Consider the following 27,987-nt stretch of genomic DNA (forward strand, 5'->3'; position numbering starts at 1 on the left):
GGGTTTGAGCAGAGCCTGAAGGTAGGGAGGGACAGTTCCTCTTTCTGCTCTGTAGGTAAAGCACTATGGTCTTGTAGTGGATGTGTTGGGGTGTAGGGTTTGAGCAGAGCCTGAAGGTAGGGAGGGACAGTTCCTCTTTCTGCTCTGTAGGTAAAGCACCATGGTCTTGTAGTGGATGTGTTGGGGTGTAGGGTTTGAGCAGAGCCTGAAGGTAGGGAGGGACAGGTCCTCTTTCTGCTCTGTAGGTAAAGCACTATGGTCTTGTAGTGGATGTGTTGGGGTGTAGGGTTTGAGCAGAGCCTGAAGGTAGGGAGGGACAGGTCCTCTTTCTGCTCTGTAGGTAAAGCACTATGGTCTTGTAGTGGATGTGTTGGGGTGTAGGGTTTGAGCAGAGCCTGAAGGTAGGGAGGGACAGTTCCTCTTTCTGCTCTGTAGGTAAAGCACCATGGTCTTGTAGTGGATGTGTTGGGGTGTAGGGTTTGAGCAGAGCCTGAAGGTAGGGAGGGGCAGGTCCTCTTTCTGCTCTGTAGGTAAAGCACCATGGTCTTGTAGTGGATGTGAGCTTCCACTGGAAGTCAGTGGAGTGTGGAGTGGAGTGGGATGACACAAACTTGGGAAAGTTGAAAACCAGGCGGGCTGCTGCGTTCTGGATAAGTTGCAGGGGTTGTGGTGGAAAAAATACATTTAGACATACTATGCTGTTTTACTTAGACAATTGTCCATTGTTATATGCTAGTGTTTTGTTTTGCTGATGCAGGCTTGTCTTGTGTGACTCAGTCATAAGTCTGGGTGTACAGTTACGAGCCGGGTTCGACCACAGTATGTGACATCCCGTTTGTACTATCTGCAGGAACTCATCTGTGTGGAAACTTGCAGGAATCACAAGGATTCCCAAATCATTACTAAGAATAATGAAAATGACTGCAGTTTCTACTGGTCATTACAGGCTGGTTGTATTGGTGCTAGCTAGGTACCAAGCTAAAGCTAGCTAGCTACCTCAGAAGTTGCGGTCGAACAAAGGATGCTTTATTACCATCGCGGTATTGTAAACACATCATTCATGGCCAGTATTTGCTTGTTTGCAGACTTTTTTTGTACAGCTTTGACAGTGCTACTGATAGTAGTGGTGGCGCTTGGCTTGAACGTGCAAATTCAGAACACACAACATTCCATAATAGAACTGTGTTATTTGACAAATTAAAAGCTCGACCACACGGCGAAAGCCAACATCACCCACGACAGAGAACGGTTGATTGTCAAGGGCAATGAATTCCATTATCTTGGCTTTAATGGATTTCACCTTTTGAGTTGTCTCTCTGAACTGTTCTTAAATGTTCATCTTAAGGATGCAAGGGGCGGCAGGGTAGCCTAGTGGTTAGAGCATTGGACTAGTAACCGAAAGGTTGCAAGTTCAAATCCCCGAGCTGACAAGGTACAAATCTTTTGTTCTGCCCCTGAACAGGCAGTTAACCCACTGTTCCTAGGCCGTCATTGTAAATAATAATAATAATTATTACAATGATGGCCAAACCCGGACGATGCTGGGCCAATTGTGCGCTGCCCAAGAAAGGCTAATAGTTTATTACCATCTGTTCTAAATCAGGAAACAGTCATTCAACAAGATGGAAATGCATAAGCTATTCCCATAAAACTGAGACCAAACGATTGGCATGCAGATGCAGATTCACCAGTAACACTTCAAGAATTAGCATTCATCATTGACAGTTATTATTATGGACTATTTTGAAATTAGGTATGCCTAACTTTGTGTTTGAGGGTATTAAAAATATAACATTTTCTTGAGACAAAATGTGTGGGCATAGGCAGACATTGCAGTAGGAGGATGGATTTAATGCATATTTTATAACAGGGCTCTCCAACCCTGTTCCTGGAGAGCTACCATCCTGTAGGGTTTTACATTCCAACCCTGTTCCTGGAGAGCTACCATCCTGTAGGGTTTTACATTCCAACCCTGTTCCTGGAGAGCTACCATCCTGTAGGGTTTTACATTCCAACCCTGTTCCTGGAGAGCTACCATCCTGTAGGGTTTTACATTCCAACCCTGTTCCTGGAGAGCTACCATCCTGTAGGGTTTTACATTCCAACCCTGTTCCTGGAGAGCTACCATCCTGTAGGGTTTTACATTCCAACCCTGTTCCTGGAGAGCTACCATCCTGTAGGGTTTTACATTCCAACCCTGTTCCTGGAGAGCTACCATCCTGTAGGGTTTTACATTCCAACCCTAATCTAGCGCACCTGATTCTAATAATTAGCTGGATTATAAAATGGATGGGGTTGGTTACAAATGGGGTTGGAGTGAAACCCTATAGGACGATAGTACTACAGGAACAGGGTTGGAGTGAAACCCTACGGGACGGTAGTACTCCAGGAACAGGGTTGGAGTGAAACCCTACGGGACGGTAGTACTACAGGAACAGGGTTGGAGTGAAACCCTACGGGACGGTAGTACTACAGGAACAGGGTTGGAGTGAAACCCTACGGGACGGTAGTACTACAGGAACAGGGTTGGAGTGAAACCCTACGGGACGGTAGTACTACAGGAACAGGGTTGGAGTGAAACCCTACGGGACGGTAGTACTACAGGAACAGGGTTGGAGTGAAACCCTACGGGACGGTAGTACTACAGGAACAGGGTTGGAGTGAAACCCTACGGGACGGTAGTACTACAGGAACAGGGTTGGAGTGAAACCCTACGGGACGGTAGTACTACAGGAACAGGGTTGGAGTGAAACCCTACGGGACGGGAGTACTCCAGGAACAGGGTTGGAGTGAAACCCTACGGGACGGTAGTACTCCAGGAACAGGGTTGGAGTGAAACCCTACGGGACGGTAGTACTCCAGGAACAGGGTTGGAGTGAAACCTTACGGGACGGTAGTACTCCAGGAACAGGGTTGGAGTGAAACCCTACGGGACGGTAGTACTCCAGGAACAGGGTTGGAGTGAAACCCTACGGGAGGGTAGTACTCCAGGAACAGGGTTGGAGTGAAACCCTACGGGAGGGTAGTACTACAGGAACAGGGTTGGAGTGAAACCCTACGGGACGGTAGTACTCCAGGAACAGGGTTGGAGTGAAACCCTACGGGACGGTAGTACTCCAGGAACAGGGTTGGAGTGAAACCCTACGGGACGGTAGTACTCCAGGAACAGGGTTGGAGTGAAACCCTACGGGACGGTAGTACTCCAGGAACAGGGTTGGAGTGAAACCCTACGGGACGGTAGTACAACAGGAACAGGGTTGGAGTGAAACCCTACGGGACGGTAGTACTCCAGGAACAGGGTTGGAGTGAAACCCTACGGGACGGTAGTACTCCAGGAACAGGGTTGGAGTGAAACCCTACGGGACGGTAGTACTCCAGGAACAGGGTTGGAGTGAAACCCTACGGGACGGTAGTACTCCAGGAACAGGGTTGGAGTGAAACCCTACGGGACGGTAGTACTCCAGGAACAGGGTTGGAGTGAAACCCTACGGGACGGTAGTACTCCAGGAACAGGGTTGGAGTGAAACCCTACTGGACGGTAGTACTCCAGGAACAGGGTTGGAGTGAAACCCTACGGGACGGTAGTACTCCAGGAACAGGGTTGGAGTGAAACCCTACGGGACGGGAGTACTCCAGGAACAGGGTTGGAGTGAAACCCTACGGGACGGTAGTACTCCAGGAACAGGGTTGGAGTGAAACCCTACGGGACGGTAGTACTCCAGGAACAGGGTTGGAGTGAAACCCTACGGGACGGTAGTACTCCAGGAACAGGGTTGGAGTGAAACCCTACGGGACGGTAGTACTCCAGGAACAGGGTTGGAGTGAAACCCTACGGGACGGTAGTACTCCAGGAACAGGGTTGGAGTGAAACCCTACGGGACGGTAGTACTCCAGGAACAGGGTTGGAGTGAAACCCTACGGGACGGTAGTACTACAGGAACAGGGTTGGAGTGAAACCCTACGGGACGCTTGTACTGCAGGAACAGGGTTGGAGTGAAACCCTACGGGACGCTAGTACTACAGGAACAGGGTGGGAGTGAAACCCTACGGGACGCTAGTACTACAGGAACAGGGTTGGAGTGAAGCCCTACGGAACGGTAGTACTACAGGAACAGGGTTGGAGTGAAACCCTACGGGACGGTAGTACTCCAGGAACAGGGTTGGAGTGAAACCCTACGGGACGGTAGTACTCCAGGAACAGGGTTGGAGTGAAACCCTACGGGACGGTAGTACTCCAGGAACAGGGTTGGAGTGAAACCCTACGGGACGGTAGTACTACAGGAACAGGGTTGGAGTGAAACCCTACGGGACGGTAGTACACCAGGAACAGGGTTGGAGTGAAACCCTACGGGACGGTAGTACACCAGGAACAGGGTTGGAGTGAAACCCTACGGGACGGTAGTACACCAGGAACAGGGTTGGAGTGAAACCCATACGGGACGGTAGTACTACAGGAACAGGGTTGGAGTGAAACCCTACGGGACGGTAGTACTCCAGGAACAGGGTTGGAGTGAAACCCTACGGGACGGTAGTACTCCAGGAACAGGGTTGGAGTGAAACCCTACGGGACGGTAGTACTACAGGAACAGGGTTGGAGTGAAACCCTACGGGACGGTAGTACTACAGGAACAGGGTTGGAGTGAAACCCTACGGGACGGTAGTACTACAGGAACAGGGTTGGAGTGAAACCCTACGGGACGGTAGTACTACAGGAACAGGGTTGGAGTGAAACCCTACGGGACGGTAGTACTCCAGGAACAGGGTTGGAGTGAAACCCTACGGGACGGTAGTACTCCAGGAACAGGGTTGGAGTGAAACCCTACGGGACGGTAGTACTCCAGGAACAGGGTTGGAGTGAAACCCTACGGGACGGTAGTACTCCAGGAACAGGGTTGGAGTGAAACCCTACGGGACGGTAGTACTCCAGGAACAGGGTTGGAGTGAAACCCTACGGGACGGTAGTACTACAGGAACAGGGTTGGAGTGAAACCCTACGGGACGGTAGTACTACAGGAACAGGGTTGGAGTGAAACCCTACGGGACGGTAGTACTACAGGAACAGGGTTGGAGTGAAACCCTACGGGACGGGAGTACTCCAGGAACAGGGTTGGAGTGAAACCCTACGGGACGGTAGTACTCCAGGAACAGGGTTGGAGTGAAACCCTACGGGACGGTAGTACTCCAGGAACAGGGTTGGAGTGAAACCCTACGGGACGGTAGTACTCCAGGAACAGGGTTGGAGTGAAACCCTACGGGACGGTAGTACTCCAGGAACAGGGTTGGAGTGAAACCCTACGGGACGGTAGTACTCCAGGAACAGGGTTGGAGTGAAACCCTACGGGAGGGTAGTACTCCAGGAACAGGGTTGGAGTGAAACCCTACGGGACGGTAGTACTCCAGGAACAGGGTTGGAGTGAAACCCTACGGGACGGTAGTACTCCAGGAACAGGGTTGGAGTGAAACCCTACGGGACGGTAGTACTCCAGGAACAGGGTTGGAGTGAAACCCTACGGGACGGTAGTACTCCAGGAACAGGGTTGGAGTGAAACCCTACGGGACGGTAGTACTCCAGGAACAGGGTTGGAGTGAAACCCTACGGGACGGTAGTACTCCAGGAACAGGGTTGGAGTGAAACCCTACGGGACGGTAGTACTCCAGGAACAGGGTTGGAGTGAAACCCTACGGGACGGTAGTACTCCAGGAACAGGGTTGGAGTGAAACCCTACGGGACGGTAGTACTCCAGGAACAGGGTTGGAGTGAAACCCTACGGGACGCTTGTACTACAGGAACAGGGTTGGAGTGAAACCCTACGGGACGCTTGTACTACAGGAACAGGGTTGGAGTGAAACCCTACGGGACGCTAGTACTACAGGAACAGGGTGGGAGTGAAACCCTACGGGACGCTAGTACTACAGGAACAGGGTTGGAGTGAAGCCCTACGGAACGGTAGTACTACAGGAACAGGGTTGGAGTGAAACCCTACGGGACGGTAGTACTCCAGGAACAGGGTTGGAGTGAAACCCTACGGGACGGTAGTACTCCAGGAACAGGGTTGGAGTGAAACCCTACGGGACGGTAGTACTCCAGGAACAGGGTTGGAGTGAAACCCTACGGGACGGTAGTACTACAGGAACAGGGTTGGAGTGAAACCCTACGGGACGGTAGTACACCAGGAACAGGGTTGGAGTGAAACCCTACGGGACGGTAGTACACCAGGAACAGGGTTGGAGTGAAACCCTACGGGACGGTAGTACACCAGGAACAGGGTTGGAGTGAAACCCATACGGGACGGTAGTACTACAGGAACAGGGTTGGAGTGAAACCCTACGGGACGGTAGTACTCCAGGAACAGGGTTGGAGTGAAACCCTACGGGACGGTAGTACTCCAGGAACAGGGTTGGAGTGAAACCCTACGGGACGGTAGTACTACAGGAACAGGGTTGGAGTGAAACCCTACGGGACGGTAGTACTACAGGAACAGGGTTGGAGTGAAACCCTACGGGACGGTAGTACTACAGGAACAGGGTTGGAGTGAAACCCTACGGGACGGTAGTACTACAGGAACAGGGTTGGAGTGAAACCCTACGGGACGGTAGTACTCCAGGAACAGGGTTGGAGTGAAACCCTACGGGACGGTAGTACTCCAGGAACAGGGTTGGAGTGAAACCCTACGGGACGGTAGTACTCCAGGAACAGGGTTGGAGTGAAACCCTACGGGACGGTAGTACTCCAGGAACAGGGTTGGAGTGAAACCCTACGGGACGGTAGTACTCCAGGAACAGGGTTGGAGTGAAACCCTACGGGACGGTAGTACTACAGGAACAGGGTTGGAGTGAAACCCTACGGGACGGTAGTACTACAGGAACAGGGTTGGAGTGAAACCCTACGGGACGGTAGTACTACAGGAACAGGGTTGGAGTGAAACCCTACGGGACGGGAGTACTCCAGGAACAGGGTTGGAGTGAAACCCTACGGGACGGTAGTACTCCAGGAACAGGGTTGGAGTGAAACCCTACGGGACGGTAGTACTCCAGGAACAGGGTTGGAGTGAAACCCTACGGGACGGTAGTACTCCAGGAACAGGGTTGGAGTGAAACCCTACGGGACGGTAGTACTCCAGGAACAGGGTTGGAGTGAAACCCTACGGGACGGTAGTACTCCAGGAACAGGGTTGGAGTGAAACCCTACGGGACGGTAGTACTCCAGGAACAGGGTTGGAGTGAAACCCTACGGGAGGGTAGTACTACAGGAACAGGGTTGGAGTGAAACCCTACGGGACGGTAGTACTCCAGGAACAGGGTTGGAGTGAAACCCTACGGGACGGTAGTACTCCAGGAACAGGGTTGGAGTGAAACCCTACGGGACGGTAGTACTCCAGGAACAGGGTTGGAGTGAAACCCTACGGGACGGTAGTACTCCAGGAACAGGGTTGGAGTGAAACCCTACGGGACGGTAGTACTCCAGGAACAGGGTTGGAGTGAAACCCTACGGGACGGTAGTACTCCAGGAACAGGGTTGGAGTGAAACCCTACGGGACGGTAGTACTCCAGGAACAGGGTTGGAGTGAAACCCTACGGGACGGTAGTACTCCAGGAACAGGGTTGGAGTGAAACCCTACGGGACGGTAGTACTCCAGGAACAGGGTTGGAGTGAAACCCTACGGGACGGTAGTACTCCAGGAACAGGGTTGGAGTGAAACCCTACGGGACGGTAGTACTCCAGGAACAGGGTTGGAGTGAAACCCTACTGGACGGTAGTACTCCAGGAACAGGGTTGGAGTGAAACCCTACGGGACGGTAGTACTCCAGGAACAGGGTTGGAGTGAAACCCTACGGGACGGTAGTACTCCAGGAACAGGGTTGGAGTGAAACCCTACGGGACGGTAGTACTCCAGGAACAGGGTTGGAGTGAAACCCTACGGGACGGTAGTACTCCAGGAACAGGGTTGGAGTGAAACCCTACGGGACGGTAGTACTCCAGGAACAGGGTTGGAGTGAAACCCTACGGGACGGTAGTACTCCAGGAACAGGGTTGGAGTGAAACCCTACGGGACGGTAGTACTCCAGGAACAGGGTTGGAGTGAAACCCTACGGGACGGTAGTACTCCAGGAACAGGGTTGGAGTGAAACCCTACGGGACGCTTGTACTACAGGAACAGGGTTGGAGTGAAACCCTACGGGACGCTTGTACTACAGGAACAGGGTTGGAGTGAAACCCTACGGGACGCTAGTACTACAGGAACAGGGTGGGAGTGAAACCCTACGGGACGCTAGTACTACAGGAACAGGGTTGGAGTGAAGCCCTACGGAACGGTAGTACTACAGGAACAGGGTTGGAGTGAAACCCTACGGGACGGTAGTACTCCAGGAACAGGGTTGGAGTGAAACCCTACGGGACGGTAGTACTCCAGGAACAGGGTTGGAGTGAAACCCTACGGGACGGTAGTACTCCAGGAACAGGGTTGGAGTGAAACCCTACGGGACGGTAGTACTACAGGAACAGGGTTGGAGTGAAACCCTACGGGACGGTAGTACACCAGGAACAGGGTTGGAGTGAAACCCTACGGGACGGTAGTACACCAGGAACAGGGTTGGAGTGAAACCCTACGGGACGGTAGTACACCAGGAACAGGGTTGGAGTGAAACCCATACGGGACGGTAGTACTACAGGAACAGGGTTGGAGTGAAACCCTACGGGACGGTAGTACTCCAGGAACAGGGTTGGAGTGAAACCCTACGGGACGGTAGTACTCCAGGAACAGGGTTGGAGTGAAACCCTACGGGACGGTAGTACTACAGGAACAGGGTTGGAGTGAAACCCTACGGGACGGTAGTACTACAGGAACAGGGTTGGAGTGAAACCCTACGGGACGGTAGTACTACAGGAACAGGGTTGGAGTGAAACCCTACGGGACGGTAGTACTACAGGAACAGGGTTGGAGTGAAACCCTACGGGACGGTAGTACTACAGGAACAGGGTTGGAGTGAAACCCTACGGGACGGTAGTACTCCAGGAACAGGGTTGGAGTGAAACCCTACGGGACGGTAGTACTCCAGGAACAGGGTTGGAGTGAAACCCTACGGGACGGTAGTACTCCAGGAACAGGGTTGGAGTGAAACCCTACGGGACGGTAGTACTACAGGAACAGGGTTGGAGTGAAACCCTACGGGACGGTAGTACTCCAGGAACAGGGTTGGAGTGAAACCCTACGGGACGGTGGTACTCCAGGAACAGGGTTGGAGTGAAACCCTACGGGACGGTGGTACTCCAGGAACAGGGTTGGAGTGAAACCCTACGGGACGATGGTACTACAGGAACAGGGTTGGAGTGAAACCCTACGGGACGGTAGTACTCCAGGAACAGGGTTGGAGTGAAACCCTACGGGACGGTAGTACTCCAGGAACAGGGTTGGAGTGAAACCCTACGGGACGGTAGTACTCCAGGAACAGGGTTGGAGTGAAACCCTACGGGACGGTAGTACTCCAGGAACAGGGTTGGAGTGAAACCCTACGGGACGGTAGTACTCCAGGGTTGGAGTGAAACCCAGGGGACGGTAGTACTCCAGGAACAGGGTTGGAGTGAAACCCATACAGGACGGTAGTACTACAGGAACAGGGTTGGAGTGAAACCCATACAGGACGGTAGTACTACAGGAACAGGGTTGGAGTGAAACCCTACGGGACGGTAGTACTACAGGAACAGGGTTGGGGTGAAACCCTACGGGACGGTAGTACTACAGGAACAGGGTTGGAGAGAAACCCTACGGGACGGTAGTACTACAGGAACAGGGTTGGAGTGAAACCCTACGGGACGGTAGTACTCCAGGAACAGGGTTGGAGTGAAACCCTACGGGACGGTAGTACTCCAGGAACAGGGTTGGAGTGAAACCCTACGGGACGGTAGTACTCCAGGGTTGGAGTGAAACCCAGGGGACGGTAGTACTCCAGGAACAGGGTTGGAGTGAAACCCATACAGGACGGTAGTACTACAGGAACAGGGTTGGAGTGAAACCCATACAGGACGGTAGTACTACAGGAACAGGGTTGGAGTGAAACCCTACGGGACGGTAGTACTACAGGAACAGGGTTGGGGTGAAACCCTACGGGACGGTAGTACTACAGGAACAGGGTTGGAGAGAAACCCTACGGGACGGTAGTACTACAGGAACAGGGTTGGAGTGAAACCCTACGGGACGGTAGTACTACAGGAACAGGGTTGGAGTGAAACCCTACGGGACGGTAGTACTAAAGGAACAGGGTTGGAGTGAAACCCTACGGGACGGTAGTACTCCAGGAACAGGGTTGGAGTGAAACCCTACGGGACGGTAGTACTCCAGGAACAGGGTTGGAGTGAAAACCTACGGGACGGTAGTACTCCAGGAACAGGGTTGAGTGAAACCCTACGGGACGGTAGTACTCCAGGAACAGGGTTGGAGTGAAACCCTACGGGACGGTAGTACTCCAGGAACAGGGTTGGAGAGAAACCCTACGGGACGGTAGTACTCCAGGAACAGGGTTGGAGTGAAACCCTACGGGACGGTAGTACTCCAGGAACAGGGTTGGAGTGAAACCCTACGGGACGGTAGTACTCCAGGAACAGGGTTGGAGTGAAACCCTACGGGACGGTAGTACTCCAGGAACAGGGTTGGAGTGAAACCCTACAGGACGGTAGTACTCCAGGAACAGGGTTGGAGTGAAACCCTACAGGACGGTAGTACTCCAGGAACAGGGTTGGAGTGAAACCCTACGGGACGGTAGTACTCCAGGAACAGGGTTGGAGTGAAACCCTACGGGACGGTAGTACTCCAGGAACAGGGTTGGAGTGAAACCCTACGGGACGGTAGTACTCCAGGAACAGGGTTGGAGTGAAACCCTACGGGACGCTAGTACTCCAGGAACAGGGTTGGAGTGAAACCCTACGGGACGGTAGTACTCCAGGAACAGGGTTGGAGTGAAACCCTACGGGACGGTAGTACTCCAGGAACAGGGTTGGAGTGAAACCCTACGGGACGGTAGTACGCCAGAAACAGGGTTGGAGTGAAACCCTACGGGACGGTAGTACTACAGGAACAGGGTTGGAGTGAAACCCTACGGGACGGTAGTACTACAGGAACAGGGTTGGGGTGAAACCCTACGGGACGGTAGTACTACAGGAACAGGGTTGGAGAGAAACCCTACGGGACGGTAGTACTACAGGAACAGGGTTGGAGTGAAACCCTACGGGACGGTAGTACTACAGGAACAGGGTTGGAGTGAAACCCTACGGGACGGTAGTACTACAGGAACAGGGTTGGAGTGAAGCCCTACAGAACGGTAGTACTACAGGAACAGGGTTGGAGTGAAACCCTACGGGACGGTAGTACTACAGGAACAGGGTTGGAGTGAAACCCTACGGGACGGTAGTACTACAGGAACAGGGTTGGAGTGAAACCCTACGGGACGGTAGTACTAAGGGGAACAGGGTTGGAGTGAAACCCTACGGGACGGTAGTACTCCGGGGAACAGGGTTGGAGTGAAACCCTACGGGACGGTAGTACTCCAGGAACAGGGTTGGAGTGAAAACCTACGGGACGGTAGTACTCCAGGAACAGGGTTGAGTGAAACCCTACGGGACGGTAGTACTCCAGGAACAGGGTTGGAGTGAAACCCTACGGGACGGTAGTACTCCAGGAACAGGGTTGGAGTGAAACCCATACAGGACGGTAGTACTACAGGAACAGGGTTGGAGTGAAACCCTACGGGACGGTAGTACTACAGGAACAGGGTTGGGGTGAAACCCTACGGGACGGTAGTACTACAGGAACAGGGTTGGAGAGAAACCCTACGGGACGGTAGTACTACAGGAACAGGGTTGGAGTGAAACCCTACGGGACGGTAGTACTACAGGAACAGGGTTGGAGTGAAGCCCTACAGAACGGTAGTACTACAGGAACAGGGTTGGAGTGAAACCCTACGGGACGGTAGTACTACAGGAACAGGGTTGGAGTGAAACCCTACGGGACGGTAGTACTACAGGAACAGGGTTGGAGTGAAACCCTACGGGACGGTAGTACTACAGGAACAGGGTTGGAGTGAAACCCTACGGGACGGTAGTACTACAGGAACAGGGTTGGAGTGAAACCCTACGGGACGGTAGTACTACAGGAACAGGGTTGGAGTGAAACCCTACGGGACGGTAGTACTACAGGAACAGGGTTGGAGTGAAACCCTACGGGACGGTAGTACTCCAGGAACAGGGTTGGAGTGAAACCCTACGGGACGGTAGTACTCCAGGAACAGGGTTGGAGTGAAACCCTACGGGACGGTAGTACTCCAGGAACAGGGTTGGAGTGAAACCCTACGGGACGGTAGTACTACAGGAACAGGGTTGGAGTGAAACCCTACGGGACGGTAGTACTCCAGGAACAGGGTTGGAGTGAAACCCTACGGGACGGTGGTACTCCAGGAACAGGGTTGGAGTGAAACCCTACGGGACGGTGGTACTCCAGGAACAGGGTTGGAGTGAAACCCTACGGGACGGTGGTACTACAGGAACAGGGTTGGAGTGAAACCCTACGGGACGGTAGTACTCCAGGAACAGGGTTGGAGTGAAACCCTACGGGACGGTAGTACTCCAGGAACAGGGTTGGAGTGAAACCCTACGGGACGGTAGTACTCCAGGAACAGGGTTGGAGTGAAACCCTACGGGACGGTAGTACTCCAGGAACAGGGTTGGAGTGAAACCCTACGGGACGGTAGTACTCCAGGGTTGGAGTGAAACCCAGGGGACGGTAGTACTCCAGGAACAGGGTTGGAGTGAAACCCATACAGGACGGTAGTACTACAGGAACAGGGTTGGAGTGAAACCCATACAGGACGGTAGTACTACAGGAACAGGGTTGGAGTGAAACCCTACGGGACGGTAGTACTACAGGAACAGGGTTGGGGTGAAACCCTACGGGACGGTAGTACTACAGGAACAGGGTTGGAGAGAAACCCTACGGGACGGTAGTACTACAGGAACAGGGTTGGAGTGAAACCCTACGGGACGGTAGTACTCCAGGAACAGGGTTGGAGTGAAACCCTACGGGACGGTAGTACTCCAGGAACAGGGTTGGAGTGAAACCCTACGGGACGGTAGTACTCCAGGGTTGGAGTGAAACCCAGGGGACGGTAGTACTCCAGGAACAGGGTTGGAGTGAAACCCATACAGGACGGTAGTACTACAGGAACAGGGTTGGAGTGAAACCCATACAGGACGGTAGTACTACAGGAACAGGGTTGGAGTGAAACCCTACGGGACGGTAGTACTACAGGAACAGGGTTGGGGTGAAACCCTACGGGACGGTAGTACTACAGGAACAGGGTTGGAGAGAAACCCTACGGGACGGTAGTACTACAGGAACAGGGTTGGAGTGAAACCCTACGGGACGGTAGTACTACAGGAACAGGGTTGGAGTGAAACCCTACGGGACGGTAGTACTAAAGGAACAGGGTTGGAGTGAAACCCTACGGGACGGTAGTACTCCAGGAACAGGGTTGGAGTGAAACCCTACGGGACGGTAGTACTCCAGGAACAGGGTTGGAGTGAAAACCTACGGGACGGTAGTACTCCAGGAACAGGGTTGAGTGAAACCCTACGGGACGGTAGTACTCCAGGAACAGGGTTGGAGTGAAACCCTACGGGACGGTAGTACTCCAGGAACAGGGTTGGAGAGAAACCCTACGGGACGGTAGTACTCCAGGAACAGGGTTGGAGTGAAACCCTACGGGACGGTAGTACTCCAGGAACAGGGTTGGAGTGAAACCCTACGGGACGGTAGTACTCCAGGAACAGGGTTGGAGTGAAACCCTACGGGACGGTAGTACTCCAGGAACAGGGTTGGAGTGAAACCCTACAGGACGGTAGTACTCCAGGAACAGGGTTGGAGTGAAACCCTACAGGACGGTAGTACTCCAGGAACAGGGTTGGAGTGAAACCCTACGGGACGGTAGTACTCCAGGAACAGGGTTGGAGTGAAACCCTACGGGACGGTAGTACTCCAGGAACAGGGTTGGAGTGAAACCCTACGGGACGGTAGTACTCCAGGAACAGGGTTGGAGTGAAACCCTACGGGACGCTAGTACTCCAGGAACAGGGTTGGAGTGAAACCCTACGGGACGGTAGTACTCCAGGAACAGGGTTGGAGTGAAACCCTACGGGACGGTAGTACTCCAGGAACAGGGTTGGAGTGAAACCCTACGGGACGGTAGTACGCCAGAAACAGGGTTGGAGTGAAACCCTACGGGACGGTAGTACTACAGGAACAGGGTTGGAGTGAAACCCTACGGGACGGTAGTACTACAGGAACAGGGTTGGGGTGAAACCCTACGGGACGGTAGTACTACAGGAACAGGGTTGGAGAGAAACCCTACGGGACGGTAGTACTACAGGAACAGGGTTGGAGTGAAACCCTACGGGACGGTAGTACTACAGGAACAGGGTTGGAGTGAAACCCTACGGGACGGTAGTACTACAGGAACAGGGTTGGAGTGAAGCCCTACAGAACGGTAGTACTACAGGAACAGGGTTGGAGTGAAACCCTACGGGACGGTAGTACTACAGGAACAGGGTTGGAGTGAAACCCTACGGGACGGTAGTACTACAGGAACAGGGTTGGAGTGAAACCCTACGGGACGGTAGTACTAAGGGGAACAGGGTTGGAGTGAAACCCTACGGGACGGTAGTACTCCGGGGAACAGGGTTGGAGTGAAACCCTACGGGACGGTAGTACTCCAGGAACAGGGTTGGAGTGAAAACCTACGGGACGGTAGTACTCCAGGAACAGGGTTGAGTGAAACCCTACGGGACGGTAGTACTCCAGGAACAGGGTTGGAGTGAAACCCTACGGGACGGTAGTACTCCAGGAACAGGGTTGGAGTGAAACCCATACAGGACGGTAGTACTACAGGAACAGGGTTGGAGTGAAACCCTACGGGACGGTAGTACTACAGGAACAGGGTTGGGGTGAAACCCTACGGGACGGTAGTACTACAGGAACAGGGTTGGAGAGAAACCCTACGGGACGGTAGTACTACAGGAACAGGGTTGGAGTGAAACCCTACGGGACGGTAGTACTACAGGAACAGGGTTGGAGTGAAGCCCTACAGAACGGTAGTACTACAGGAACAGGGTTGGAGTGAAACCCTACGGGACGGTAGTACTACAGGAACAGGGTTGGAGTGAAACCCTACGGGACGGTAGTACTACAGGAACAGGGTTGGAGTGAAACCCTACGGGACGGTAGTACTAAAGGAACAGGGTTGGAGTGAAACCCTACGGGACGGTAGTACTCCAGGAACAGGGTTGGAGTGAAACCCTACGGGACGGTAGTACTCCAGGAACAGGGTTGGAGTGAAACCCTACAGGACGGTAGTACTCCAGGAACAGGGTTGAGTGAAACCCTACAGGACGGTAGTACTCCAGGAACAGGGTTGGAGTGAAACCCTACAGGACGGTAGTACTCCAGGAACAGGGTTGGAGAGAAACCCTACAGGACGGTAGTACTCCAGGAACAGGGTTGGAGTGAAACCCTACAGGACGGTAGTACTCCAGGAACAGGGTTGGAGTGAAACCCTACGGGACGGTAGTACTCCAGGAACAGGGTTGGAGTGAAACCCTACGGGACGGTAGTACTCCAGGAACAGGGTTGGAGTGAAACCCTACGGGACGGTAGTACTCCAGGAACAGGGTTGGAGTGAAACCCTACGGGACGGTAGTACTCCAGGAACAGGGTTGGAGTGAAACCCTACGGGACGGTAGTACTCCAGGAACAGGGTTGGAGTGAAACCCTACGGGACGGTAGTACTCCAGGAACAGGGTTGGAGTGAAACCCTACGGGACGGTAGTACTCCAGGAACAGGGTTGGAGTGAAACCCTACGGGACGGTAGTACTCCAGGAACAGGGTTGGAGTGAAACCCTACGGGACGGTAGTACTCCAGGAACAGGGTTGGAGTGAAACCCTACGGGACGGTAGTACTCCAGGAACAGGGTTGGAGTGAAACCCTACGGGACGGTAGTACTCCAGGAACAGGGTTGGAGTGAAACCCTACGGGACGGTAGTACTCCAGGAACAGGGTTGGAGTGAAACCCTACGGGACGGTAGTACTCCAGGAACAGGGTTGGAGTGAAACCCTACGGGACGGTAGTACTCCAAGAACAGGGTTGGAGTGAAACCCTACGGGACGGTAGTACTCCAGGAACAGGGTTGGAGTGAAACCCTACGGGACGGTAGTACTCCAGGAACAGGGTTGGAGTGAAACCCTACGGGACGGTAGTACTACAGGAACAGGGTTGGAGTGAAACCCTACGGGACGGTAGTACTACAGGAACAGGGTTGGAGTGAAACCCTACGGGACGGTAGTACTACAGGAACAGGGTTGGAGTGAAACCCTAAAGGACGGTAGTACTACAGGAACAGGGATGGAGTGAAACCCTACGGGACGGTAGTACTCCAGGAACAGGGTTGGAGTGAAACCCTACGGGACGGTAGTACTACAGGAACAGGGTTGGAGTGAAACCCTACGGGACGGTAGTACTCCAGGAACAGGGTTGGAGTGAAACTCTACGGGACGGTAGTACTCCAGGAACAGGGTTGGAGTGAAACCCTACGGGACGGTAGTACTCCAGGAACAGGGTTGGAGTGAAACCCTACGGGACGGTAGTACTCCAGGAACAGGGTTGGAGTGAAACCCTACGGGACGGTAGTACTCCAGGAACAGGGTTGGAGTGAAACCCTACGGGACGGTAGTACTCCAGGAACAGGGTTGGAGTGAAACCCTACGGGACGGTAGTACTCCAGGAACAGGGTTGGAGTGAAACCCTACGGGACGGTAGTACTCCAGGAACAGGGTTGGAGTGAAACCCTACGGGACGGTAGTACTCCAGGAACAGGGTTGGAGTGAAACCCTACGGGACGGTAGTACTCCAGGAACAGGGTTGGAGTGAATCCCTACGGGACGGTAGTACTCCAGGAACAGGGTTGGAGTGAAACCCTACGGGACGGTAGTACTCCAGGAACAGGGTTGGAGTGAAACCCTACGGGACGGTGGTACTCCAGGAACAGGGTTGGAGTGAAACCCTACGGGACGGTGGTACTCCAGGAACAGGGTTGGAGTGAAACCCTACGGGACGGTGGTACTCCAGGAACAGGGTTGGAGTGAAACCCTACGGGACGGTAGTACTCCAGGAACAGGGTTGGAGTGAAACCCTACGGGACGGTAGTACTCCAGGAACAGGGTTGGAGTGAAACCCTACGGGACGGTAGTACTCCAGGAACAGGGTTGGAGTGAAACCCTACGGGACGGTAGTACTCCAGGAACAGGGTTGGAGTGAAACCCTACAGGACGGTAGTACTCCAGGAACAGGGTTGGAGTGAAACCCTACAGGACGGTAGTACTCCAGGAACAGGGTTGGAGTGAAACCCTACAGGACGGTAGTACTCCAGGAACAGGGTTGGAGTGAAACCCTACAGGACGGTAGTACTCCAGGAACAGGGTTGGAGTGAAACCCTACAGGACGGTAGTACTCCAGGAACAGGGTTGGAGTGAAACCCTACAGGACGGTAGTACTCCAGGAACAGGGTTGGAGTGAAACCCTACAGGACGGTAGTACTCCAGGAACAGGGTTGGAGTGAAACCCTACAGGACGGTAGTACTCCAGGAACAGGGTTGGAGTGAAACCCTACAGGACGGTAGTACTCCAGGAACAGGGTTGGAGTGAAACCCTACAGGACGGTAGTACTCCAGGAACAGGGTTGGAGTGAAACCCTACAGGACGGTAGTACTCCAGGAACAGGGTTGGAGTGAAACCCTACAGGACGGTAGTACTCCAGGAACAGGGTTGGAGTGAAACCCTACAGGACGGTAGTACTCCAGGAACAGGGTTGGAGTGAAACCCTACAGGACGGTAGTACTCCAGGAACAGGGTTGGAGTGAAACCCTACAGGACGGTAGTACTCCAGGAACAGGGTTGGAGTGAAACCCTACAGGACGGTAGTACTCCAGGAACAGGGTTGGAGTGAAACCCTACAGGACGGTAGTACTACAGGAACAGGGTTGGAGTGAAACCCTACAGGACGGTAGTACTCCAGGAACAGGGTTGGAGTGAAACCCTACGGGACGGTAGTACTCCAGGAACAGGGTTGGAGTGAAACCCTACGGGACGGTAGTACACCAGGAACAGGGTTGGAGTGAAACCCTACGGGACGGTAGTACACCAGGAACAGGGTTGGAGTGAAACCCTACGGGACGGTAGTACACCAGGAACAGGGTTGGAGTGAAACCCATACGGGACGGTAGTACTACAGGAACAGGGTTGGAGTGAAACCCTACGGGACGGTAGTACTCCAGGAACAGGGTTGGAGTGAAACCCTACGGGACGGTAGTACTCCAGGAACAGGGTTGGAGTGAAACCCTACGGGACGATAGTACTACAGGAACAGGGTTGGAGTGAAACCCTACGGGACGGTAGTACTACAGGAACAGGGTTGGAGTGAAACCCTACAGGACGGTTGTACTACAGGAACAGGGTTGGAGTGAAACCCTACAGGACGGTTGTACTACAGGAACAGGGTTGGAGTGAAACCCTACAGGACGGTGGTACTCCAGGAACAGGGTTGGAGTGAAACCCTACAGGACGGTAGTACTCCAGGAACAGGGTTGGAGTGAAACCCTACAGGACGGTAGTACTCCAGGAACAGGGTTGGAGTGAAACCCTACAGGACGGTAGTACTCCAGGAACAGGGTTGGAGTGAAACCATACAGGACGGTAGTACTCCAGGAACAGGGTTGGAGTGAAACCATACAGGACGGTAGTACTCCAGGAACAGGGTTGGAGTGAAACCCTACAGGACGGTAGTACTCCAGGAACAGGGTTGGAGTGAAACCCTACAGGACGGTAGTACTCCAGGAACAGGGTTGGAGTGAAACCCTACAGGACGGTAGTACTCCAGGAACAGGGTTGGAGTGAAACCCTACAGGACGGTAGTACTCCAGGAACAGGGTTGGAGTGAAACCCTACAGGACGCTAGTACTACAGGAACAGGGTTGGAGTGAAGCCCTACGGGACGGTAGTACTCCAGGAACAGGGTTGGAGTGAAACCCTACGGGACGGTAGTACTACAGGAACAGGGTTGGAGTGAAGCCCTACAGAACGGTAGTACTACAGGAACAGGGTTGGAGTGAAACCCTACGGGACGGTAGTACTCCAGGAACAGGGTTGGAGTGAAACCCTACGGGACGGTAGTACTCCAGGAACAGGGTTGGAGTGAAACCCTACAGGACGGTAGTACTACAGGAACAGGGTTGGAGTGAAACCCTACGGGACGGTAGTACTCCAGGAACAGGGTTGGAGTGAAACCCTACGGGACGGTAGTACTCCAGGAACAGGGTTGGAGTGAAACCCTACGGGACGGTTGTACTACAGGAACAGGGTTGGAGTGAAACCCTACGGGACGGTAGTACTCCAGGAACAGGGTTGGAGTGAAACCCTACGGGACGGTAGTACTCCAGGAACAGGGTTGGAGTGAAACCCTACGGGACGGTAGTACTACAGGAACAGGGTTGGAGTGAAACCCTACGGGACGGTAGTACTACAGGAACAGGGTTGGAGTGAAACCCTACAGGACGGTTGTACTACAGGAACAGGGTTGGAGTGAAACCCTACAGGACGGTGGTACTCCAGGAACAGGGTTGGAGTGAAACCCTACAGGACGGTAGTACTCCAGGAACAGGGTTGGAGTGAAACCCTACAGGACGGTAGTACTCCAGGAACAGGGTTGGAGTGAAACCCTACAGGACGGTAGTACTCCAGGAACAGGGTTGGAGTGAAACCCTACAGGACGGTAGTACTCCAGGAACAGGGTTGGAGTGAAACCCTACAGGACGGTAGTACTCCAGGAACAGGGTTGGAGTGAAACCCTACAGGACGGTAGTACTCCAGGAACAGGGTTGGAGTGAAACCCTACAGGACGGTAGTACTCCAGGAACAGGGTTGGAGTGAAACCCTACAGGACGGTAGTACTCCAGGAACAGGGTTGGAGTGAAACCCTACAGGACGGTAGTACTCCAGGAACAGGGTTGGAGTGAAACCCTACAGGACGGTAGTACTACAGGAACAGGGTTGGAGTGAAACCCTACAGGACGGTAGTACTACAGGAACAGGGTTGGAGTGAAACCCTACGGGACGGTAGTACTACAGGAACAGGGTTGGAGTGAAACCCTACGGGACGGTAGTACTACAGGAACAGGGTTGGAGTGAAACCCTACGGGACGGTAGTACTACAGGAACAGGGATGGAGTGAAACCCTACGGGACGGTAGTACTCCAGGAACAGGGTTGGAGTGAAACCCTACGGGACGGTAGTACTCCAGGAACAGGGTTGGAGTGAAACCCTACGGGACGGTAGTACTCCAGGAACAGGGTTGGAGTGAAACCCTACGGGACGGTAGTACTCCAGGAACAGGGTTGGAGTGAAACCCTACGGGACGGTAGTACTCCAGGAACAGGGTTGGAGTGAAACCCTACAGGACGGTAGTACTACAGGAACAGGGTTGGAGTGAAACCCTACAGGACGGTTGTACTACAGGAACAGGGTTGGAGTGAAACCCTACGGGACGGTAGTACTCCAGGAACAGGGTTGGAGTGAAACCCTACGGGACGGTGGTACTCCAGGAACAGGGTTGGAGTGAAACCCTACAGGACGGTAGTACTACAGGAACAGGGTTGGAGTGAAACCCTACAGGACGGTGGTACTCCAGGAACAGGGTTGGAGTGAAACCCTACAGGACGGTAGTACTCCAGGAACAGGGTTGGAGTGAAACCCTACAGGACGGTAGTACTCCAGGAACAGGGTTGGAGTGAAACCCTACAGGACGGTAGTACTCCAGGAACAGGGTTGGAGTGAAACCCTACAGGACGGTAGTACTCCAGGAACAGGGTTGGAGTGAAACCCTACAGGACGGTAGTACTCCAGGAACAGGGTTGGAGTGAAACCCTACAGGACGGTAGTACTCCAGGAACAGGGTTGGAGTGAAACCCTACAGGACGGTAGTACTCCAGGAACAGGGTTGGAGTGAAACCCTACAGGACGGTAGTACTCCAGGAACAGGGTTGGAGTGAAACCCTACAGGACGGTAGTACTACAGGAACAGGGTTGGAGTGAAACCCTACAGGACGGTAGTACTACAGGAACAGGGTTGGAGTGAAACCCTACAGGACGGTAGTACTACAGGAACAGGGTTGGAGTGAAACCCTACAGGACGGTAGTACTACAGGAACAGGGTTGGAGTGAAACCCTACAGGACGGTAGTACTCCAGGAACAGGGTTGGAGTGAAACCCTACAGGACGGTAGTACTCCAGGAACAGGGTTGGAGTGAAACCCTACAGGACGGTAGTACTCCAGGAACAGGGTTGGAGTGAAACCCTACAGGACGGTAGTACTCCAGGAACAGGGTTGGAGTGAAACCCTACAGGACGGTAGTACTCCAGGAACAGGGTTGGAGTGAAACCCTACAGGACGGTAGTACTACAGGAACAGGGTTGGAGTGAAATCCTACAGGACGCTAGTACTCCAGGAACAGGGTTGGAGTGAAACCCTACAGGACGGTAGTACTACAGGAACAGGGTTGGAGTGAAACCCTACAGGACGGTAGTACTCCAGGAACAGGGTTGGAGTGAAACCCTACAGGACGGTAGTACTACAGGAACAGGGTTGGAGTGAAACCCTACAGGACGGTAGTACTCCAGGAACAGGGTTGGAGTGAAACCCTACGGGACGGTAGTACTCCAGGAACAGGGTTGGAGTGAAACCCTACGGGACGGTAGTACTCCAGGAACAGGGTTGGAGTGAAACCCTACAGGACGGTAGTACTACAGGAACAGGGTTGGAGTGAAACCCTACAGGACGGTTGTACTACAGGAACAGGGTTGGAGTGAAACCCTACGGGACGGTAGTACTCCAGGAACAGGGTTGGAGTGAAACCCTACAGGACGGTGGTACTCCAGGAACAGGGTTGGAGTGAAACCCTACAGGACGGTAGTACTACAGGAACAGGGTTGGAGTGAAACCCTACAGGACGGTGGTACTCCAGGAACAGGGTTGGAGTGAAACCCTACAGGACGGTAGTACTCCAGGAACAGGGTTGGAGTGAAACCCTACAGGACGGTAGTACTCCAGGAACAGGGTTGGAGTGAAACCCTACAGGACGGTAGTACTCCAGGAACAGGGTTGGAGTGAAACCCTACAGGACGGTAGTACTCCAGGAACAGGGTTGGAGTGAAACCCTACAGGACGGTAGTACTCCAGGAACAGGGTTGGAGTGAAACCCTACAGGACGGTAGTACTCCAGGAACAGGGTTGGAGTGAAACCCTACAGGACGGTAGTACTCCAGGAACAGGGTTGGAGTGAAACCCTACAGGACGGTAGTACTCCAGGAACAGGGTTGGAGTGAAACCCTACAGGACGGTAGTACTACAGGAACAGGGTTGGAGTGAAACCCTACAGGACGGTAGTACTACAGGAACAGGGTTGGAGTGAAACCCTACAGGACGGTAGTACTCCAGGAACAGGGTTGGAGTGAAACCCTACAGGACGGTAGTACTCCAGGAACAGGGTTGGAGTGAAACCCTACAGGACGGTAGTACTCCAGGAACAGGGTTGGAGTGAAACCCTACAGGACGGTAGTACTCCAGGAACAAGGTTGGAGTGAAACCCTACAGGACGGTAGTACTCCAGGAACAGGGTTGGAGTGAAACCCTACAGGACGGTAGTACTCCAGGAACAGGGTTGGAGTGAAACCCTACAGGACGGTAGTACTCCAGGAACAGGGTTGGAGTGAAACCCTACAGGACGGTAGTACTACAGGAACAGGGTTGGAGTGAAATCCTACAGGACGCTAGTACTCCAGGAACAGGGTTGGAGTGAAACCCTACAGGACGGTAGTACTACAGGAACAGGGTTGGAGTGAAACCCTACAGGACGGTAGTACTCCAGGAACAGGGTTGGAGTGAAACCCTACAGGACGGTAGTACTACAGGAACAGGGTTGGAGTGAAACCCTACAGGACGGTAGTACTCCAGGAACAGGGTTGGAGTGAAACCCTACGGGACGGTAGTACTCCAGGAACAGGGTTGGAGTGAAACCCTGCAGGACGGTAGTACTACAGGAACAGGGTTGGAGTGAAACCCTACAGGACGGTAGTACTCCAGGAACAGGGTTGGAGTGAAACCCTACAGGACGGTAGTACTACAGGAACAGGGTTGGAGTGAAACCCTACAGGACGGTAGTACTCCAGGAACAGGGTTGGAGTGTAAACCCTACAGGACGGTAGTACTCCAGGAACAGGGTTGGAGTGAAACCCTACAGGACGGTAGTACTACAGGAACAGGGTTGGAGTGAAACCCTACAGGACGGTAGTACTCCAGGAACAGGGTTGGAATGAAACCCTACAGGACGGTAGTACTCCAGGAACAGGGTTGGAGTGAAACCCTACAGGACGGTAGTACTACAGGAACAGGGTTGGAGAGAAACCCTACAGGACGGTAGTACTACAGGAACAGGGTTGGAGTGAAACCCTACAGGACGGTAGTACTCCAGGAACAGGGTTGGAGTGAAACCCTACAGGATGGTAGTACTCCAGGAACAGGGTTGGAGTGAAACCCTACAGGACGGTAGTACTCCAGGAACAGGGTTGGAGTGAAACCCTACAGGACGGTAGTACTACAGGAACAGGGTTGGAGAGAAACCCTACAGGACGGTAGTACTACAGGAACAGGGTTGGAGAGCCCTGTAATTCAATAGGCTACATCTGTCGGTACAAACTTTGATTGAGGAAATGATGACATCACTCCCTAAAAAGTTACAAGCAGGAGGCCTGGCGTATAGTAACCAGTTAGCAGGCACCAGGCTAACTAGCTAGCCAACGCCAGTCATGTGCTAACGTTTGCTGGTACACCTAGATTTAGGCGGCTGGTTGTAATGTTATAACTTGTGTGTGCCTGCCTTGGGGGAAGGACGGGGCCAGAGCACAAAGCACCGCCCCACATGAGAGACTGGGAAAAAAAGTGTCAGCTTATATAATTAGCAACGAATCTGCTGATAGGAGCGTCGCTGAATGACGCCCAATGGCTCTATCGAACAAGGACAACCATATCTACACCCACAAAAACGTATAGTGTGGTCAGTATCACAAAATCAAAATCACATTTTATTGGTCACATACAAATATTCAGCAGATGTTACTGCGGGTGTAGCGAAATGCTTGTGAATGATTATCTGGTGTAACAGAGCCATCGTGAAATGCCACAAAGCAGGACTACATGTATTGTCAGACCTCCTTCATCAATACACCGGAAGACGGCATAGGGTGTATCACCCAGACCTGCCTTCCTCCTGGGCATTGTGTGAAACACATCTCACCGTCCTAGAAATGCCTCGGACATGATGAAAACAAGCCCAGATTCGCCCAGGATGAAATTCCCCTTTAACAATAGGTAGTCCAGGTATGTCATGACATAGCACAAGTAGGGGGGTGTGCCTATTGCGCCTCTATCGTTCCTCAAGCAACGGGGGAGGCCGATGACATCATTCCCATCAGACCAAGTCCTTAAATGCCCTACTCCTTGATGTTTGCAGTTGTGTCTAAAAAGCACTATTTGTTTTGACCCATTAGTGTGTACCTTACTGTATTTATATTTGGGATATGGCTTTGCAACAGAAAACGTTAGAAAATCACTGGAGGATGTGGTGGAAGCACCTTTGGCAGTCATTACAGCTGTGAATCATTTAGAATACAATTCTACCAACTTTATGAAACTCTTAGGGCAACATACACAGTGTACAAAATATTAAGAACAGGGACCAGAAGGACAGGGACCAGAAGGACACGGACCAGAAGGACACGGACCAGAAGGACACGGACCAGAAGGACACGGACCAGAAGGACAGGGACCAGAAGGACACGGACGTACAGGGACCAGAAGGACAGGGACCAGAAGGACAGGGACGTACAGGGACCGGAAGGACAGGGACCAGAAGGACAGGGACCAGAAGGACAGGGACCAGAAGGACAGGGACCAGAAGGACAGGGACCAGAAGGACAGGGACCAGAAGGACAGGGACCAGAAGGACAGGGACCAGAAGGACAGGGACCAGAAGGACAGGGACCAGAAGGACAGGGACCAGAAGGACAGGGACCAGAAGGACAGGGACCAGAAGGACAGGGACCAGAAGGACAGGGACCAGAAGGACAGGGACCAGAAGGACAGGGACCAGAAGGACAGGGACCAGAAGGACAGGGACCAGAAGGACAGGGACCAGAAGGACAGGGACCAGAAGGACAGGGACCAGAAGGACAGGGACCAGAAGGACAGGGACCAGAAGGACAGGGACCAGAAGGACAGGGACCAGAAGGACAGGGACCAGAAGGACAGGGACCAGAAGGACAGGGACCAGAAGGACAGGGACCAGAAGGACAGGGACCAGAAGGACAGGGACCAGAAGGACAGGGACCAGAAGGACAGGGACCAGAAGGACAGGGACCAGAAGGACAGGGACCAGAAGGACAGGGACCAGAAGGACAGGGACCAGAAGGACACGGACCAGAAGGACAGGGACCAGAAGGACACGGACCAGAAGGACACGGACCAGAAGGACACGGACCAGAAGGACACGGACCAGAAGGACACGGACCAGAAGGACACGGACCAGAAGGACACGGACCAGAAGGACACGGACGTACAGGGACCAGAAGGACAGGGACCAGAAGGACACGGACCAGAAGGACACGGACCAGAAGGACACGGACCAGAAGGACACGGACCAGAAGGACAGGGACCAGAAGGACACGGACCAGAAGGACACGGACCAGAAGGACACGGACCAGAAGGACACGGACCAGAAGGACACGGACCAGAAGGACACGGACCAGAAGGACACGGACCAGAAGGACACGGACCAGAAGGACACGGACCAGAAGGACACGGACCAGAAGGACAGGGACCAGAAGGACAGGGACCAGAAGGACAGGGACCAGAAGGACAGGGACCAGAAGGACAGGGACCAGAAGGACAGGGACCAGAAGGACAGGGACCAGAAGGACAGGGACCAGAAGGACAGGGACGTACAGGGACCAGAAGGACAGGGACGTACAGGGACCGGAAGGACAGGGACCGGAAGGACAGGGACCGGAAGGACAGGGACCAGAAGGACAGGGACCAGAAGGACAGGGACGTACAGGGACCAGAAGGACAGGGACCAGAAGGACACGGACCAGAAGGACACGGACCAGAAGGACACGGACCAGAAGGACACGGACCAGAAGGACAGGGACCAGAAGGACACGGACCAGAAGGACACGGACCAGAAGGACACGGACCAGAAGGACACGGACCAGAAGGACACGGACCAGAAGGACACGGACCAGAAGGACACGGACCAGAAGGACACGGACCAGAAGGACACGGACCAGAAGGACACGGACCAGAAGGACAGGGACCAGAAGGACAGGGACCAGAAGGACAGGGACCAGAAGGACAGGGACCAGAAGGACAGGGACCAGAAGGACAGGGACCAGAAGGACAGGGACCAGAAGGACAGGGACCAGAAGGACAGGGACCAGAAGGACAGGGACGTACAGGGACCAGAAGGACAGGGACGTACAGGGACCGGAAGGACAGGGACCGGAAGGACAGGGACCGGAAGGACAGGGACCAGAAGGACAGGGACCAGAAGGACAGGGACGTACAGGGACCAGAAGGACAGGGACGTACAGGGACCAGAAGGACAGGGACGTACAGGGACCAGAAGGACACGGACCAGAAGGACACGGACCAGAAGGACACGGACCAGAAGGACACGGACCAGAAGGACACGGACCAGAAGGACACGGACCAGAAGGACACGGACCAGAAGGACACGGACCAGAAGGACACGGACCAGAAGGACACGGACCAGAAGGACACGGACCAGAAGGACACGGACCAGAAGGACACGGACCAGAAGGACACGGACCAGAAGGACACGGACCAGAAGGACACGGACCAGAAGGACAGGGACGTACAGGGACCAGAAGGACAGGGACGTACAGGGACCAGAAGGACAGGGACGTACAGGGACCAGAAGGACAGGGACGTACAGGGACCAGAAGGACAGGGACGTACAGGGACCAGAAGGACACGGACCAGAAGGACACGGACCAGAAGGACAGGGACGTACAGGGACCAGAAGGACACGGACCAGAAGGACACGGACCAGAAGGACACGGACCAGAAGGACACGGACCAGAAGGACAGGGACGTACAGGGACCAGAAGGACAGGGACGTACAGGGACCAGAAGGACAGGGACGTACAGGGACCAGAAGGACACGGACCAGAAGGACACGGACCAGAAGGACACGGACCAGAAGGACACGGACCAGAAGGACACGGACCAGAAGGACACGGACCAGAAGGACAGGGACGTACAGGGACCAGAAGGACAGGGACGTACAGGGACCAGAAGGACAGGGACGTACAGGGACCAGAAGGACACGGACCAGAAGGACACGGACCAGAAGGACACGGACCAGAAGGACAGGGACGTACAGGGACCAGAAGGACAGGGACGTACAGGGACCAGAAGGACAGGGACGTACAGGGACCAGAAGGACACGGACCAGAAGGACACGGACCAGAAGGACAGGGACCAGAAGGACACGGACCAGAAGGACACGGACCAGAAGGACAGGGACCAGAAGGACAGGGACGTACAGGGACCAGAAGGACAGGGAGCAGAAGGACAGGGACCAGAAGGACAGGGACCAGAAGGACAGGGACCAGAAGGACAGGGTCCAGAAGGACAGGGACCAGAAGGACAGGGTCCAGAAGGACAGGGACCAGAAGGACAGGGACCAGAAGGACAGGGACCAGAAGGACAGGGACCAGAAGGACGGGGACGTACATGGACCAGAAGGACGGGGACGTACAT

At 53.9% G+C, this 27,987-nt stretch overlaps 2 protein-coding genes across 4 annotated transcripts in view; both read right to left on the reverse strand.

Annotated features, from left to right (window-relative positions):
- Positions 1-27,987, reverse strand: part of LOC129861383 (monocarboxylate transporter 1-like) — a 56,901-nt gene that overhangs the window by 16,382 nt on the left and 12,532 nt on the right. The window lies entirely within an intron of this gene.
- Positions 22,369-27,987, reverse strand: LOC129861514 (uncharacterized). The gene has a single exon (XM_055932892.1). It carries the CDS (start codon positions 27,985-27,987, stop codon positions 24,868-24,870), a length of 3,120 nt encoding a protein of 1,039 aa, XP_055788867.1. The 3' UTR covers positions 22,369-24,867.

The sequence above is a fragment of the Salvelinus fontinalis genome, chromosome 8 (genome assembly GCF_029448725.1).
Source record: "Salvelinus fontinalis isolate EN_2023a chromosome 8, ASM2944872v1, whole genome shotgun sequence".
In the NCBI taxonomy this organism is placed as follows: Eukaryota; Metazoa; Chordata; class Actinopteri; order Salmoniformes; family Salmonidae; genus Salvelinus; species Salvelinus fontinalis.

Bases quoted from the DNA above. Each gene is read 5' to 3' on its own strand.
- LOC129861514 (XM_055932892.1), bottom strand. From the start codon at position 27,987: ATGTACGTCCCCGTCCTTCTGGTCCATGTACGTCCCCGTCCTTCTGGT.